The sequence below is a fragment of the Leopardus geoffroyi genome, chromosome B1, assembly GCF_018350155.1.
Source record: "Leopardus geoffroyi isolate Oge1 chromosome B1, O.geoffroyi_Oge1_pat1.0, whole genome shotgun sequence".
Classification (NCBI taxonomy): Eukaryota; Metazoa; Chordata; class Mammalia; order Carnivora; family Felidae; genus Leopardus; species Leopardus geoffroyi.
The window spans coordinates 84,494,357-84,512,903 of record NC_059327.1 but is presented as its reverse complement, the minus strand read 5'-3'; the positions used below and the strand labels follow the sequence as shown (position 1 = coordinate 84,512,903).

The 18,547-nt window shown below is 38.9% G+C and overlaps 1 protein-coding gene across 2 annotated transcripts in view; it reads left to right on the top strand.

Moving 5' to 3' along the window:
• The window catches only part of IL15 (interleukin 15), an 81,064-nt gene that overhangs the window by 59,262 nt on the left and 3,255 nt on the right, over positions 1 to 18,547 (top strand). For both annotated transcript variants that reach the window (XM_045466876.1, XM_045466886.1), the window contains exons 2-6: positions 7,109 to 7,207; positions 8,160 to 8,257; positions 10,132 to 10,216; positions 15,483 to 15,527; positions 17,477 to 17,614. In XM_045466876.1, the coding sequence (XP_045322832.1) occupies positions 7,196 to 7,207; positions 8,160 to 8,257; positions 10,132 to 10,216; positions 15,483 to 15,527; positions 17,477 to 17,614 (378 nt within the window). In that variant the 5' untranslated portion in view covers positions 7,109 to 7,195. The remainder of the gene's footprint in view (positions 1 to 7,108; positions 7,208 to 8,159; positions 8,258 to 10,131; positions 10,217 to 15,482; positions 15,528 to 17,476; positions 17,615 to 18,547) is intronic.

The window sequence follows — 18,547 nt, the reverse complement described above, 5'->3', positions numbered from 1 at the left end:
CTGTTAACATGATGTGTGGCCTTATGAGAGAATTAAATACCAACTTCAGATTTTATATGAATTAATTTTTAAAAGTCAAAGTAGTGACCTTATGTGGGGCACCCAGGTGGCTCCTTCAGTTGGGTGTCTGACTTTAAAAAATAATTTTTTTTAATTTTATTTATTTTTGAGAGAGGGGGATGGGGAGCAAGAGCTTGAGTGGGGTAAGGGCAGAAAGAGGGAGACAGAGGATCTGAAGCAGGCTCCACGCTTTGAGCACAAAGCCCAATGCAGGGCTTGATCTCAGGAACTGTGAGATTATGACCTGAGTCGAAATCAAGAGTCGGCCACTTAACTAACTGAGCCACCTAGGTGCCCCATCAGTTGAGCGTCTGACTCTTGATTTTGGCTCAGATCATGATCCCAGGGTTGTGGCATCGAGCCCTGCATTGGGCCCTGTGCTGAGTATGGAGCCTGCTTAAGATTCCTTCTGTCCCTTTGACCCTCTCCCTCACTCTCTCACTGTCAAAAAAAAAAAAAAAGGAACCCACAGTAACATAGTCCAAATTGGGTGTTTTTTAAAGCTTTAATATTGAACATAGATTGTCTTTAATGTAATTTCATATTTGAAAATTTCATATTAGTGTCTATTGAAAACACCTAAAAAGCAATTACAGAAAAAAATGCTGGTACCGTTAATGGTAGGACAATTTGAGACGTTTAAACATACCGCTTTCTCAGCTGTATTCCAATTGGGACTGATTAAGAGATCCCCAGGAGTCAGAGGTCTGTAAACGATAGCCTGTGGGCCAAATTCACCAACTGTCTGTTCTGAATGCATTCATTCATACATCATCTATGGCTGTTTTCCCACTGTCATAGCAGGCTTAAGTAGTTGTGACCGAGAATGTAAGACAAAGGCTGACATATGTCCCTTTAGAGAACATGTTTGGCAATCCCTGCTTTATATACTCACAACAGTTTTGTCCATTCTTCCTTATCACTGCTTTCACCCTATTATCAAATGACACACTTTCCTCTGAATACACACTGCACTTGTTTGTGTATGTCCTTGTTCAGGCTCTTTCCTCCACCTAACCTAGAATGTTGTCTCTCTGTCTTTACTCACATCTAAAATCTAATCATTCTTTTTTTTTTTTTAATTTTTTTTTAACGTTTATTTATTTTTGAGACAGAGAGAGACAGAGCATGAATGGGAGAGGGTCAGAGAGAGAGGGAGACACAGAATCCGAAACAGGCTCCAGGCTCTGAGCAGTCTGCACAGAGCCCGACGCGGGGCTCAAACCCACGGACCGCGAGATCATGACCTGAGCTGAAGTCGGACACTCAGCCGACTGAGCCACCCAGGCGCCCCTAAAATCTAATCGTTCTTTAAGGTATGATTCCAGGAACACTTCCTCCATGAAGTCTTACAGTAAAAACAAAAACTTAGATTTCCTGGCCATATCTCCATTGTACTTTCTCGCATAACCTCAAGTCCCTTGCCTCTCTCTTGTTTGTGCTTGCTGGTATACATGACCATGATCAAGTCCAGTTCTCCACCTACGGCAGGCCTGCCTGATCCTTGCAGTTTAATGTGGCTGCAGAAAACACGCACATGCTGATGAATCTTACTCTCTGACCATTCACGGCCATGGGCTTCCTTCCAATAGGCATGGCTCTCATACCGTACTTACATTTGTCATTCTCCTCTGTCATATATTTTCCTCTGTCCTCAACCCAACACCTTCCCTGTCCTCACTGTCTGCTAATGACTTTTTATCCTGATTCATTGAGAATATTGAAGCAGTAGTGGAGGACATATACCAACACAGTTATCTACCACCTAGCTATTGCACCACCTTGACCCTCAGCCTTCCTTCCATGACAACAGGTGACCTAGCCACCGCCCCACTTGTGCATGAAATTCCTTTCTCATCCTCGCCTGACTTTTCAAGAACGTCATCTGGCAATGGTCCTGGCAATGGTCCTTTCTCCCACTAACATCCTCGATTTTTCCCTCAGCACATCTCTACCTTCTAATACCTATTACCACCATCTTTTGTTTCTCCCTTTTGGAGCAGTATTCTGCAAAACGTTGCCTGTACTTAGCATTTCGTAAATTCTTTCCTCCTACTTTCTCCTCAGTCCATTTCAGGCAGGCTTCTGTCTCCATCACTCTGCTGAGAGTGCTCTTGTCGGAGTCACCCATGACCTCCAGGTTACAAGCTCACTGGTCAGGGCTCAATCTGTATCTTCTTTGAACTCTCAGCACCTTTGACGTGATTGTCATTTCTTGTCCTGGATATAATTCTCATTGATTTCTAGAACATCACACTCTCTCCTTTTTCCCCCCTTTCACTGGTCTTCCCTTTGAGATTTTCTTTGCTGGTCCTTCTCCCCCTCTGCCCCCCCCCCCCCAACTAATTAATATTGAAATACCTTGGCTCAGGTTTGGTCCTCTTCTCTACCTTTCCCTCTGTGAAGTCCACCAGCATCATGAGTTCCATATCGATTTCAGGCTCAAACCACTTTCCCGAACTCAAGATTCTTGCATCCAACGGCCCGTTTGGTGTTTCTGTGTGGCTGTGCACTTGGCCTCTCACAAATTCCACGTGTCCAAAATGAAAACTCCTGATACGACCCCTCCTTTCAGAGCATCTGTTCGGCCCACAGTCCATCTCGTTTCAGTTTACGGCAGCTTCAGATCTCAGGTGCCCAGGCAAAAGACTTGGGAGTATTTTGTTCTCTTATGGCCCACATCCAGTCTGTCAGGAAATCCTGTTGGTTCTGTCATATCAATGTTTCCTGACTCCAACTACACGTCCCTGTCTCTACTGCCACCCCCCACACTGCAGCCACCACTGTGTGTCACCTGCATTCCTGTAGTCTCAGGACCTCTGCTTCCATCCTTACCTGTCCTTAACACAGGGGCCAAGACAGATTGCTTAAAACGTCATTCAGAGGGTATCAGTTATTTGCCGAAAATGCTGCAGTGACTTCTCACTTCAGATCCTTAGAGTGTAGAGTGGCTGAAAGGGCACAATCTGAGCCACCCCTCCCTGTCCACCTTTCTGACCCCATCTCAGACTATGCTCTGCCTTGGTCGCTCCCTCAGCCTCTTTTCTGATCCTCAGACTCACAGACATGCAGGGGCCAATGTGCCTTTGATCTAGCTCTTCCAGGTGCCTCAAATGCTCTTTACTTGGGTGTATTAGGGCGCATTCCCTTCCTGCCTTTGCATCTCTGATCTGATTTTATTCTCGCTGAACTCTATCCTGATCACCTACTCAAAATCACGACCACATCCTTCTTGCCTTACTTTGTGTTTTCTTTTCCCTATATCACCTACCTCTCTCTAATCAAATATATAATTAACTAGTTTATGTATGTTACAAATGGTCTCTTTCCTCCTAAAATCAAGGTTCTCTGTCCTCTGCATTGATTGATGTATCCCAAGGTCATAGAGAAATGTCTAGCACATAGTAAGTACTCAGTAAACATTTACTAAATGCATAAGGGGCAGCAATGCTGTCTTCCATTCTTTATATTCTCCAGAAGCACGCAACGTTGGTTTGCCCTCACTTTTAGTTTTTTTTTTTTTTTTTGAGTGAACAGATTAATGTGTTTACCAAATTAACCAATACTTATAACTCTTCTTTTGTGCTAAGCCTTTTTAAATTTACTTTAAATGTGTGACAAGGCGAGTAAATAACGAAACAGAATAAAACAAGGCCAAACGGCAGTGCATTAGGTTATATTTCCTCACCGGGAAGGACTACAATATTGGTATGGAATGCAAGATGTGCACAATTATTTTCCACAAGTCACTCCGGAATTAGAGCTCTTAGAGCTGCCCAGCTGTGTTGATTTGCCAACTCTTCCCAATGTCTTACCCCTGGGCAGTGACATCCTGCTAGCTTTGCAGTGCCACCGTAAGGTCAACAGCCACCCTGCAGTGACACCCAACCACAAGATCGCAAAAAATTTCCTGCTCAAACTTTGTGAGCAACTTGGGTGTAGGGCTGGGATTTAGTCTTTCTTTTTTTCCTGGAGTCGTGCACCCAGTTGAATGAAGGGCAAACCAAAGACGCTGATTGTGAGGGCATTTCGTGACCATATGCCATTAGTACGCCAGGATTAAACACTGCTTTCCCAGTTCTCCAAAAATATGACATAAAGGGAAGTGGGTAATTTATTTCATACCTAGATTTGCCTTCTCAGAAAGTAATTCACCTGGTCTCAGCCACTTCTAGCAAGTGTTTTGTGAGAATCACATGGAATAATGGATGTGGAAGAACTTGAATTCTGTTTCACACAAGAAATTTGAAAGACCTGTTTTTAAACTGTTAGAGAGCAGGGCTTTTTATTATATATATATACACATATATATATATATATATATATATATATGTGTATATATATGTGTGTATATATATATGTATATTCACATATATATTTTTATTATTCACATATGTATATATTTTTTAATGTTTGTTGATTTTGAGACAGAGAGAGAGAGCAGGGAAGGGGCAGAGAGAGAGGAGAGAGAGAGAATTCCAAGCAGGCTCTGTGCTGCCAGAGCAGAGCCGGATGTGGGGCTTGAACCCACAAACCACCAAGATCATGACTTGAGCCAAAACCAAGAGTCAGATGCTCAGCCATCTGAGCCACCCAGGTGCCCCAGCTACTTCCTATATTAAGGGGCTTACACTTCTCAGTTTCTTGCATCCCTCCTCCTTCTGCCCAACTTGGATTGTGAGGTAGATTTTCATGGCCACATGCATGACATTTACCTGAAGCAAGTCATTTAACCTCTCAGAATCTCAATTTCGTCACTGTAAAATAAGAGTAATGTCTTTTGCTATAAGATATTGCCAGGATCGAATGTAGTACTGTATAGGAAATAATGTTATAAACCGAAAGCACTAGGTAAGCAATACATATTATAATATTACCGTCATTAATATTAATTATATTAATAGTTAACATTGAGTCCTGGCTGAAGAGAAAGGAAGAGGGTATTCTACCTTTTCTGTTTTTAAGATCCACACTGATTTTTGACCCACACATGTGCGTGCTTGCACTCACACGTATTTTAGTAAAATTAGTGGTCCACAGCACTAGTAACTGGCAGATTGAATGCTTCCAAAGCTGCTTTGAAAGCCACATTTTTTGCTCTTAGCCTAGGAAACCAAATCAGTTCTTTTGCTGGTGGCAAAGCTGTAGAAGTTTCCTTTTCCCCTCCATTGGTCTCTATTAACATTATTTTGCTTGAAGCTTTTGATGTGAGTTTTCTACTGCATTCCACCATGCTTGGTAGGAGCATTCTGAGCACAGCACTTAGTCTCCTTGACCTATGCCAGCTGGAGGTGGTTGGGCGGGGCAGTGCAAGTCCATTGCCACACTGGTAAGGGTCAGACACCCTGCACGTGGGGAGATGCGCTGCCGCAAAAGCCCAGGAGTGAAATCCTCATTGCTTACTGCAGTAGTTTCCCAAGGCCTTATTAACACCTCCGTCACCCTCGGTACCCCTCAGTCCCAGGTCAATAGATACTGTTATTTGACCAATGCGAAGTTTGGGATACCATAACCCAAAAAGATGGAAGGAATTTAAGAGGCTTTGGACAATTACGAGATAACTGTGAAGTTTTGTAAAACCTTGAGGCATTGAGATAATACAGGCAAAGAGAATGATTATTGGTTGAGAGGAATAAGGAGAGTTTGCTTTAATTAAAATCGTACATACGATTCAGGTCATATGTAACAGGAGGACTCAATTTAATATGTTATTATTGAAAAAGAGGCATTCCTGTTGAATGTAGTCTCATAGTGTCTTATTTAACATGTAGGTAAATACTAGTTTTTCTTTCAAAGATTTTTATATCGGGGGTGCCTGTGTGGCTCAGTCGGTTGAGCGTCCGACTTCGGCTCAGGTCATGATCTCACGGTTCATGAGTTCAAGCCCCTTGTCAGGCTCACTGCTGTCAGCACAGAGCTCGGAGTCTGCTTTGGATCCTCTGTCTCTCTCTTTCTCTCTGCTTCACCCCCACTCATGCATGTGCGTGTGTACTCTCTCTGTCAAAAATAAACAAAACATTAAAATAATAAAGATTTATACATCATATATCATAAAACAGTCATGTGAAAAATAAAATAATTTAATTAATTGAGTTTACAAAACTTAATTGCAATGAATATTTATGTCAGGGGCAGAGCAGATTTTGATTTTTGTGGAGAGGTCAACACATACATACTATTTTTAAAGGATGGCAAAAATAATTGTTTATATTTTATATGTCTTAGTTTTAATCTTTACTTTAATAAAATGGAGTTGAATATGGGACTGTGTAAACCTCACATTCTTCATTGCCTTGAATTAGAAAAAATAGAATTTGTTACTTATGAAATTCTCAAATAACATTTCAATTAACAGTGATTTATTTCAAAGACTGAAAACAGCTGTTCAATATCTGTAGAAGTAGATACTTCTGTTGTAAATTAAATTAACAGTCAGTGGTTTATATGAAGCCAGGTATTTGGTGACTTCTACTGGTTACTAAGTAAATATGCAACTTTGGAATTTGCCCATTCAAGAACATACTATAGTGGAAAGTGTTTGGGCTTTGTCTGCAGACAGACCTGGTCTCAAATCCTGGCAGTCTTGGACTTGCTCTGGGGCCTGGGCAGTTTACCCAAATGCTGGTAACCCCACCCCGTAGGATTGTTGTGAGGATTAAAGGTGATGTGTATAGAGGCGCCTGGGTGGCTCAGTGGGGTAAAGGTCCGACTCTTGGAGCTCTTTCAGCTCAGGTCATTGGTCTCACAGTTTGTGAGTTCAAGCCCCACATCGGGCACTGTTCTGACAGTGCAGAGCCTGCTTGGGATTCTCTGTCTCCCTCTCTCTCTCTGTGCCCCACACTGCTCACTCTTTCTGTGCCTTTCTCAAAAATAAATAAATAAACTTAAAAAATAATTTAAAAGTGATGTATATATTAAGTGACTGATGAGTGCCCATGAAAAAGTAAGTGCTCAGTGAATATTAATTCCCTTCCTTCCTTTTCCTCACTCGTCCTTTTCCTCACTAGTCCACCATGTTTTTAATTCCTTACCCTCGATTGTATTGTAGGAAGTATTCTGGATGGATGGCTGCTGGAATCCCACTGTCATAGCCAGCTCTTCTTCAACACTTAAGGATTTACTCTGGCATTGAGTAATGAGAATTTCGGTAAGGAAAATTAGTAGAGATAGTATATGGACTTTTCAAAAGGATCACTTGAATCTCAGATACTTCATGATAAGTTATATGACAATTCTCCAAAGATCTTGTTGTGTCCCAGGGGTCTATTCATGTGTGGACTATTCTTATTTTGAAAGTAAGTAGAATAGGTATTTGAACTCTACTAACACCCTGATGGGCTCTTCATGCCATTGTAAATGTATCATTTCACTTTTCTCACCCTGTTTTGTTCTTTGAATTTTCATCTACTCAATGAATAGTGTAGTCTTTGATGGCAAGGTCTAGGTATTATTCATCCTTTCAGTGTAGACTAAATGAAACATTCTTAGTGGTTCAAGGGCTCTCTGAAACTGTAAAGGCTTTGACAGTGTGAAAGAGGCAGGCAAACATATCAAAACTCTGAGAAGTTCTAAGATGAATATTTCCCTAAATCACCAAAAAAAAAAAAAAATATATTATGTATCACTTGTTAGGATGGCACAGAGTATCTTTAGTTGGGTCTGTAACTATTTTCAATGACACCCAAAGAAAAAAAAAATGAACATGCCATAGAGAATTAAAAACAAACAAACAAAAAATGTATGTTGAATCATTAAAAAGGAAAAAAATATGAGGAGAATAAGGATAATAGAAACAAAGTAAGTAGTGATATTAGTATATACATAGATTAGTAAATATGGGAATTTTCTTAAAATTATCGTCATTGAAATGCATCTGGAAAAATATATAGTAAGTAATTTTGCACATAGGAGACAGAGATGGCAGTAGGGAGAAAGGAAGAAAGATAAATTCTAGCTTCATTAATTCTAATAGCATTAATTCTGAAATTTTGATCAATTTACCTCCTGGAACCTACAATATGATAAAATATCATTTTAAATGTATATCATTTTTTAACTAAACATGTTTTAACTGCTTTGCATATGATTCTGTTTTTCAGAAACCATATTTGGGAAGTACTTCCATCCAGTGCTACTTGTGTTTACTTCTGAACAGCCATTTTTTAACTGAAGCTTGCATTCCTGTCTTCATTTTGAGGTAATTTTATCTTTCAGCCTAAATATCATCATGTTAATGGCCATGATCATTGTTACTCAGCATATTCTCTATTAAATTGGTTTATGTCCAGTTTGCTTAAATCCTTAGGCTCTAAGTATTCGGGAACAATAGAGGGCAGATTATGAACACTCAGAGGAAGTTTGGTTAACACCCACTTGAACATTTCTACATTCTGCTAATATCCCAGCTAAGTGTTATACCCTTCCAATAAACTGGAACTCTTAATATTTACCTAAACTTGGAAGTACATTCCTTATTCACATCTTACGTGATTTTCACAACATAAAAAATAGATACTGAGGGCTTGTTCGTGTTACTTTGTTATCTATCCCTGGCACTGAAGTCTCCTGTCCTTTGAACCTTATCCTCCCTCAGTTGGAAACATTTCTTTATTTAGGCCTTTTGTTTTTCCTCTTCATAAACATTCAGACATTTCTGTGCTTTATTAACTTTCTTCTTCTTTCTTAGATGCAGCTAACACTCTGTACACAGTTGGCCCAAAGTACCCAACCTGTAGTTATGCAGTATGACTCCCAGCTCACTTTCCCTTACTGATGCCCTCCTGGTGTGGGGAGCTGTGGATGTGTGTAGTGCATCTTTGCTCACAGGAAAAATTAGTGTTGGCTATCTTGCTTCTGTACAAGATCCATCAGGGAGCAGCTATTGGTTCCTGAAGTTTGAAGAATCATGCCACAGTCACTTGGTCAGTGTAGGATGAGTCTTTTGTCCTGATGTTAAATTTCAGTGTTACCACAATGAGTAAGTATTTGATCATTCAAGACTAGATTTGGCTCAAGTCTGTAATATTTATGAAGGAAGCTAGGGCAAGCATAGTCGTAGCATGAGCAATGTGCAAGGTGCATGTTGAATCTATAGTAAAGAATATTTACTATCAAAGTCATTCCATGAAAGTGATTATTGCTTATTTTAAGAATCACACCTGGGGCACCTGGGTGGCTCAGTCCATTAAACGTCTGACTTGGGCTCAGGTCATGATCTGGTGGTTTGTGAGTTTGAGCCCAGTGTCAGGCTCTGTGCTGATAGTTCAGAGCCTGGAGCCTGCTTCAGATTCTGTGTCTCTCTCTTTCTCTGCCCCTCCCTACACTCGTGCCGGGTGTCTGTCTCTCTCAGTAATTAATAAACATTAAAAAATATATAGGGGCACCTGTGTGGCTCAGTCAGTTAAGCGTCCAACTACGGCTCAGGTCATGATCTCGTGGTCCGTGATTTCGAGCCCCACATCGGGTTCTGTGCTGACCGCTCAGAGCCTGGAGCCTGTTTCAGATTCTGTGTCTCCCTCTCTCTCTGACCCTCCCCCGTTCATGCTCTGTCTCTCTGTCTCAAAAATAAATAAATGTTAAAAAAACATTTATATGTATGTATATATATATATATATATATATATATATATGTATATATATATATATATATATATATATATATATATATAAAGAATTGCACCTATTTAATAGACTTAACAGTCTGATGGATCTTCTACTTAAAGAACGTCAGCAGTTTATTCAAAAACATTTACTGAGTACTATCACACATCACGTACTGTGTGTTTTCCATTGTGATAAATTGCACCAGGTTATTTATAGTTATCCTTCCAAATTAGGTTTTTCTCTAATCCCAGTTGGGCAGCCCTTAAATTAATCTAAAGTGTTAAGGGGTTGTACTGTATATTCTGCGTTTATATTCATCTACAAAGCTGTTGAATGCACAAAGGCAAGGATAACACTTATCTTTTCACTGATCAGAATAAGAAAATCTTGATTGCTCTTTTGCCTATGTATTCATCAAGCCAGTATTATGCTTATTCAAAATGTTTTGCTCTTTGGTTTTGCTTTCAGCTGTATCAGTGCAGGTCTTCCTAAAACAGAGGCAAACTGGCAGGATGTAATAAGTGATTTGAAAATAATTGACAAGCTTATTCAAGTGAGTACTCATTTTTCCATAAGCTATCTGGTATGATTGCTGTGGAGTATGCCTCTCCCTGTGTTTCGCTGTCAGTCTTAATGAAATCTCACTTGAAGCAATATTTTTGTAGAAATTCATGAGCCTGGTAAAACCTTCAATGCTTTTACTTAACAATTTTCGGATCGTAATTATCTTTAAAACTCAATTTATAAGTGGCCCACTATGAAGAGCTCTCTATCACCACAGGCCAGAGACTCCCTTCTCCTACCAAAGAAACCTGGCAGCCTGGAGGCACTTGCAGGGGGGTGGCCTGCCCAGGGAAGAGCTCTCTGTCCTGTGGCCAGAGAACCCCGTCTCTCACCTAGAGACACCAGCTGGCCTGGTAGAACTAGCAGGGGGAGGAAAACTGGAGTCCCACTGACAATTGGCCAAGAGAATGGTCCTCCACCCCTTGGGTGATACAGCAGGGGCCAGTGGGCATCCCAGGGGCATCTGGTGAACCGAACATTTCAAGTTAGCACCGCAAAGATTCTGAAAACTAAATCGTCATGGGAACCACAACAAATATATGTAAGTCAGAGCCTCAACCCAAACAGGGTGGCTGTATGCTAAAATAGAAGGTTTAGATGGAACCAGGGTCTCCTAACATAAAGCTAAAATATCAGAATACAGCTGAAAATCACTCATTGTACCAAGAAGCAGGAAAAACACAACTGGAATGAGAAAAGTCTCTGAAATAGACTTTGAAATGGAGATGGTTTAGATGTTAGAATTATTTGACAAGGATTTTAAAGCAGCCATCATAAAAATGTACCAAGCAATTACACATACCCTTGAAAACAACTGGATAAAATGAAGTCTTAGCAAAGAAATACAATATGTAAAAGGAACCAAATGAAAATGACAGAACTGAAAAATACAATAACTGAAATACAAAACAAACTGGAGAAACTCATGGGCGGGATGACTGTGACAGAGGAAAGGCAGTGAACTTGAAGATAGAGTAATAGAAAACAGACTGTGGGGGAAAAAAGCCTCAGGGATCTTTGGGATAATAAAAGGTTCAACATTCCTATCATTAGCATCTCAAAAGGGAGGAAAACAGAATACAGTAAAGGAGGGAGATTGGCCAAATTGATAACAAAACGCCAACCACATTTTGCTATTTTGCTGTCTACAATTGGAAATTAAATAATAATACTTCAAACACAGTGGCATAAGTAGGTTGAAATTGAAAAGAGAAAAAAATATACCATATTATAATGGTTTGAATAGTGCCCCCCCCACCCCATAAAAAAGTCATGTCTACTGGGAAACTCAGAAGGTGAACTTATTTGGAAATAGGGTCTTTGCAAATATAATTAGTTAAGATGAAGTCATACTGGGGTGGGTTGGGCCTTAACTCCAATGTCTAGCTGTCCTTACAAGAAGAGGTCAGAACATAGACTCACAGGGAAGAAGGCCATGTGAAATTGGAGGCAGCTACAAGCCAAAGAAGGCCAGAATGATGCAGCTATAAGCCACAGGAGGCCCAGGATTGCCAGGAGCCACTAGAGACTTGGGAGAGGTAAATAAGGATTGTTCTAGAACCTTTGGAGGGAGCATGGCCCTACTGACATCTTGATTTTGGACCTTTAGCTTCCAAAGCTGTAAGAGAATAAATTATTTTTGTTTTAAGCCCTCATTTTGATACTTAATTACAATAGCTTTAGGAAGCTGATGTACATGCACACAGTAATTTTTAAAAATCAGAAGTAGATATATTAATATCATATAAAGTAGACTTCACAGCAAGTAAAATTACTAGAATCAAGAGGTACATTTCAAAATGGTAAGAGATCAATCCACCAGGACAATGTGATCTTAAATGTGTACACACCCAATGACAGAGCCTGACAAGGCAAGAAGCAAAAACGAATCAAACTGAAAGGAGAAAAAGCACATTCACAATTATAGTGGAGGACTTTACCACTTCCTAAGTAACAAATGAATCACTGGACAAGGAATCAAAAAGGATATAGAAGAACTGGACAACACAGTCAGCCAACAATAGATGAAACCTTTCACCCACCAACAGGGAATTAGTATTTTTTTCAGGGACGAGTCACCAAGACTAAACATGTCACGGGCCATAAAACAAACTTTAACAAATTCATCAGAATTGCAATCATGCAGAGTATGTTCTCTGACCACAGTGGAATAAAGTAGAAGTCAATTATATAAATATAGCAGGCAAGTCTCCAAACGCTTGAAAATTAAATAATAATACTTCTAAGTATTCCATAGGTCAAAGATTAAGTCTCAAAGGATATAAAAAAAAGTACATAGAACTGAATGAAAATGAAAATACAACATATCAAGATCTGTAGGATTCAGGTAAAGCATTACTGAGAGGGAAATTTGTAAAGCTAAGTGATTATATTAGGAAAAAGGAAAGATCTTGGATCAACTATCCAAGTTCCTACCTCAAAAAACTGGAGAGAGAAGAGCAAAATAAACCTAACACAAGCAGAAGGAAAGAAAAAGTAAATATAAGGGCAGAAAATAATGAAATTGAAATCAGGAAAACAATAGAGAAACTTGATGAAACATGATGCTCATTATTAGGGGAAAAAAATCAGTAAAATTGATAAACTTCCAGCAGGACTGACAAAGATTAAAAGAGAGATGATATAAACCATTAATATCAGGACTGAAATTAGAGACTATCACTACAGAATCTGCAGACATTAAAAGGGTAATAAAGAAGAACTATAAATAACTTTATTCTCTAAATTTGACAATTTAGAAGAAATGGACCAATTCTTCAAAAACACAAACTACCAAAATTTAACAAAGATGAAATAAACAATCCTCAAACTACTATAACTATTAAAGACACTGAATTCGCCAAAAAGAACTCCCCCAAACGAATCCCTACGCCCAGCTGGTTTCACTGGAGTGTTCTACCAAACACTTAAAGAAGAATTAACACCAATTTTACAATAACTTCCAAAAATAGAAGAACATCTTCTAACTCATATTAGGAGGCAAGTATTACCCAGATGCTAAAACCAGACAAAGACAGTACCAAAAGAGAAAGCAGAAAATACTTCTAATGACTTAGATGCAAAATTCTCAATAAAATATTAGCAAATAAAATCCACCGGTGTATTAAAAAAAATTACACACCATGACCAAAGGGATTGTTTCCAGATATGCAAGACCTGCTTAATATTGGGAAATCAGTCAATGTAATCCACGTTATCAACAGGCTAAAGTAGACTATCATATGATTAGATCAATTGATGGAGAAATAGCATTTTAAAATATACCTATTCCTAGTAAAATTTCTCAGCAAACCAGAAATAGAGAAGTAACTTTTTCAACTTGATACCAAGCATGTACAAAAAACTTAGAGCTAACATCATACATAATGGGTAAAGACTGAATGTTTTTCTGCTGAGATTAGAAACAAGGCAAATATGTCACCTCTCACTACTCTTATTCAAAACAGTGTTGGAACTTTAGGTAAATTGGCAAGGCAAGAACAAGAACTAAACGTGGGCAGATTAGAAAGGAAGAAATTATAAATCACTCCAAGACTTTTTTCTGGAAGAAAGTACCCATAAATTGCTGCATATTATTTAGAGGTTGCAGATTAAAATGACAATGACATATCACTATACTCTTGTAAGAATATTTAAATTAAAAGTAATAATGCTAAATGCTGGCAAGGATGTGGAGAAACTGGATCACACATATGTCTGATGAGAATGTAAAATTTTATAGCTACTCTAAAATAGTTTGGGTGTTTTTTATAAAACAAATTTGCCACCAATATAAAACACATTTGCCATGTGATCCAACAGTTGCACTCTTGAACATTTATATCAGAGAAATGAAAACTTACCTCCACAGGAAAACAGGCACATGTACGTTCGTAGACCTTTATTTATAATAGCTAAAAATTGAAAACAGCCCCAATGCCCTTGAACAGATGAATAAACTGTGGTACATTAATCATGGAATAATACTGAGCAAATAAAAGGAAAAATTACTGATACAACAAGTTGGATGGCTCTCTAAAGTATTATGCTGTGTGAAAAAAAGCCAGTCTGAATAAGCTAACAGAGGTACATCCATACAATAGAATATTATTCAGCAATAAAAAGAAATGAGCTTCTGGACATGAAAAGACATGGAGAAACCTTAAAAACATATCACTGAGTGAAAAAAGCCAATCTAAAAAGGTTGCAAGTGGTTCCAACTCTATGACATTCTGCAAGAATGGATACAGAATGTATCCATTTGATAAGAATGTCCAATGGATAAGAATATCCAATGGATGCAGAATGTATCCAATGGATAAGAATGTCAAATGGATATAGTAAAAACATCAGTGGTTTCCAGGTGTTAGAGGAAAGGGAGAGATGAATAGATGGAGCACAGGTGATTTTTATAATAAAATTATTTTGTGTGATACTGTAATGGTGGATACATGTCATTAATTATTGGTTAAAATTCATAGAATATACAACACTAAGAGTGACTCCCAATGTAATCTACGAACTTTTGTTACAGATGTATCAGTATTGGTTCATCAATTGTCATAGATGTACCACGCTAATGCAAGATACTAATAATAGAAGAAACTGTGCAGGGGGACAAGGAAGTTTGGGAAGTTTCTGTACTTTCTTCTCATGTTCCAGAAACCTACAACTGCTCAAAGAATAGTCTATTAAGTTTTTCAAAAAGCCAGTCTCAAAAGGTTATGTACTATATGATTCCCCTTACATAACATTCTTGAAGTGATATAGGAATGGAGAAGAGAGAAGTGGGTGCCAGGGATTAGAAAGTGGGGGGTGGAATGTGTAGGGAGAAAGGTGGTTTGGGCTATGAAAGTGTGGGAGGAGGATTTTAATGGTGATGGAACTGTTCTGTGCCTTAACTGTGGAGGTGGTTACATGAATTTACACATCTGGTAAAACTGAGTAGAACTACATAGCCACATCAGTGCCCATGGAACTGTGCACATGAAATCTCAACAAGGTGGGTGGATCATATGAGTGTCAGTTTCCTGGTTATGGTATTGTACTATGGCATTCAGAATATTCCCACTGAGGAATGGTGAAGGGTTTGTGGGATCTCTCTACATTTTCTCTTACAATTGCATATGAAACTGAAATCATCTCAAAATTTAAAAAAATGTAATTTAAAAAGTTTAAAATGTTCAGTAAGTTGTTTTCACTATATCTAAAGCAGGTCATAATTTTTCATATTATCTAATTTTGTTCCCTTTCAGTCCTTACATATCGATGCCACTTTATATACTGAAAGTGATGTTCATGTGAGTAGAGTTTATTTTTTTTGAAAATTGTTATATTTTCCAGTTTTCAAAAGTTGAAGAAGTATATTTTCATAAACTTACTGAAGGATGTATAGTTTTTAAGTCTAACTTTTGTTGTGTTCTGACAACATGCGATCAATGCATCTTGTAAGTAATTGTTAAGGTTGTGGGACTTGGGGACAAAGAGCTTACATAGATGCTATTTTCATAATGGTACCAAATCAAAATATAAAACATCCTTTTCCATCAATGTCAAACAAAATATATTACATATTTTATGATGCAATTAGATCATGATGCAATTAAGTGCAAAAATCAGGTTAATGGATTCAATTTAAAGCTGTCCGCCATAGCCCTTGTTTCCAGTCCTGGAGTGTATTTCCACGCTTAATTATATTTTCTACAAATTGCTTAAATGCACTCATGTTCCACATTTTGCATGAATCTCTACAATTGTCAGAAAAGAATTCTGGCCAGTTACTCTCGATGTGAGAAAAGAAATAAACACAACTCATAAAACCTATCAGAATTAAAAAATGATCTTGAACTTGTTTCATTGATACACTGACATTGCCTAAGGCATGTATAATTTTAGCTATGTTGCTGTTCTTTCCCTCTGGGTTGGCTACTAAAAAACAAGAAACAAATCCCCAACTTTTTCACCTCACAGAAAACAAACTCTATGTTGTGTGCGAGGAGAACAGTGAGTCCACTCTCTGTGATTGCTCAATTAGAACTTCTCTGAAATGGAAGAATTTGCACCTGTGAAGGCTTTTTCAGCTTTGGGAAGAGGGCTTCACCACAAGCTAGAAAAACCAGATATTCATCAACCCCTTGGATAGTGGTGCTACACATAGACATTGTCTTCCTCCTTAGGCTTTAGTATGTTTTCCATTTTTCTTTCAAAGTAGAGAGCAGTCAGGTAACCACCCAAACTCAGCAACCTGAGATTGCTTTTTTTGCAAGAAGATAACCTTGTAACTCATGGCTTATAGAAAGAAGCTGAGGTTGAAATTTAGATGTAAACTCTGATTCAGCCACTTCCTAGGTGCGTTGCCCAAGAAGTCACTAAACATTTATGAGCCTCAGTTTTATTTATTATTTTATCTACCTACCTACCTACCTACCTGTGGGGATGGTATTTACCCTTGCAATCCTGAGCAGCTGCTGTGGGAGATAAGGAATATGGTCAATGCCAGGCATGTGGGTATGTTCCCTCCTCCCTTCATCCATTCAGTAAGCATTCTAGAAGTGCCTGTAGGATCCCAGGCACTGTACAAGGCAGTGAGAACCTAAAGTCAGACAATCCATGGTCACATCCCCAGATGATCATTAATGCTTCTTTTCTTTTAAGTTGGGGATTTTGTTAAAGTCACTATTGTGGGAAACATATTTTTGTGGTATCTGAAAGGTACCTTTCTGATGTGGCCAGCCCGTGAATGGGCAGTACCCCTACCCTGATTTTTCTAATAAATTTCTTGGGATTTCTTCTGCCCCTGGAGCTCTGGGACTTATGGAACTAGCATGGCCAGCAGCTGTGACTGTTTCAGATATTAACAGTACAGTCTGATTCTAAAAATTCTTGTAGCAGACTATCTATACTAATGTTTTGAGAGTCTCAGGCTGGTATTACTACCCTTTTACAAGGAGGAAATGCTCTCATTGAGAAAAAGTGGCCTGTTATTTCCATGTTTTCTAGCTTTGTGTTCTTTCTTCTGTATACTATTGCCATCTTTTTAGATTGTTTTATTGTCCGTTTGTTTTGGTTTTGATTTAAAAACAGAACAAAGCAAAAAATTGCCTCCTGTGTAAAACTCCTTAGCGGTTTTGTGTTTCTTTATAAAATATTTGGATTAACTTTTTAAAAAAATCAAAATTGCATCTATGTAAAAGTGCATAATGGAAAGATAATTTTTTTTCAAAGTGATTCTTTGTAACTCTTTTTTTAGCCCAATTGCAAAGTAACAGCGATGAAGTGCTTTCTCCTGGAGTTACATGTTATTTCGCTTGAGTCCAAAAATGAGACCATTCATCAAACAGTAGAAAACATTATTATCCTAGCAAACAGCGGTTTATCTTCTAACAGGGTGAGTTACCCAATAGTCATACAGAGCTATATCGGATGTTTATGTCTTGGTTGGGAGAAGTCATTAGCTGGATGTAATGAACAAGCAGATTGTCCGAAGAGGCACTCGGGAGAGGGAGTTAATGCCAGCGGAGTGACCTTCAGAACTGGCACCATCAGTAGTGTGTCCAAAATCCTAAAGTGGTCTATCAGTGTATTCATTCAACAAACATGTACTGCGTGATTCCAGGCCCTTTTGTGCTAGAGTGACAGAGATGAACCAGTGAGGTCGTTGGCCCCAAGGTGTTTATCACCAGGTGCAGTGGATAGACATCGGTCTAATTACATGGTTAAGTGTTTAGCATCAATAATAGCAATTCACATTTATTCAGTAATTACTCTATGCCAGACACTGTTCTTTGAGGCTTAAACGGTGATTCATTACATCCTCACAATAAATCTGTGAGTTACCCTTGTTTCTGTTTTTTTTTAAGTTTATTAATTTATTTTGAGAGAGAGAGAATGCACGAGGGGAAGGGGGAGAAAGAGGGAGAGACAGAATCCCAAGCAGGCTCCACACGGCCAGCACAGAGCCCGATGTGGGGCTCAAACTCATGAACTGTGAGATCACGACCTGAGCCGAGATCAAGAGTCAGACTCTTAACCAAATGAGCTGCCCAGGTGCCCCTCCTTGTTTCTGTTTTAAGGTTGAAGAAACTGGAGCACCAAGGGCTTGAATCACTTCCTCCAGTCCACACAGCTGGTAAAATGGGGAGCCGGATTCATACGCAAGCGGCTTTGCTTCAGGGGAGGTCTTCTTCTTATCCACTGGAAGGACAAATGCCACAAGAAGATACTAATAAAAATATTAAAAATTCAAGTAGAATTTGGGCCTTGCCATGCACCACGAGAAGTATGGTTCTTGGAGAGAAAATGCGAAGGACTCCCACAGCAG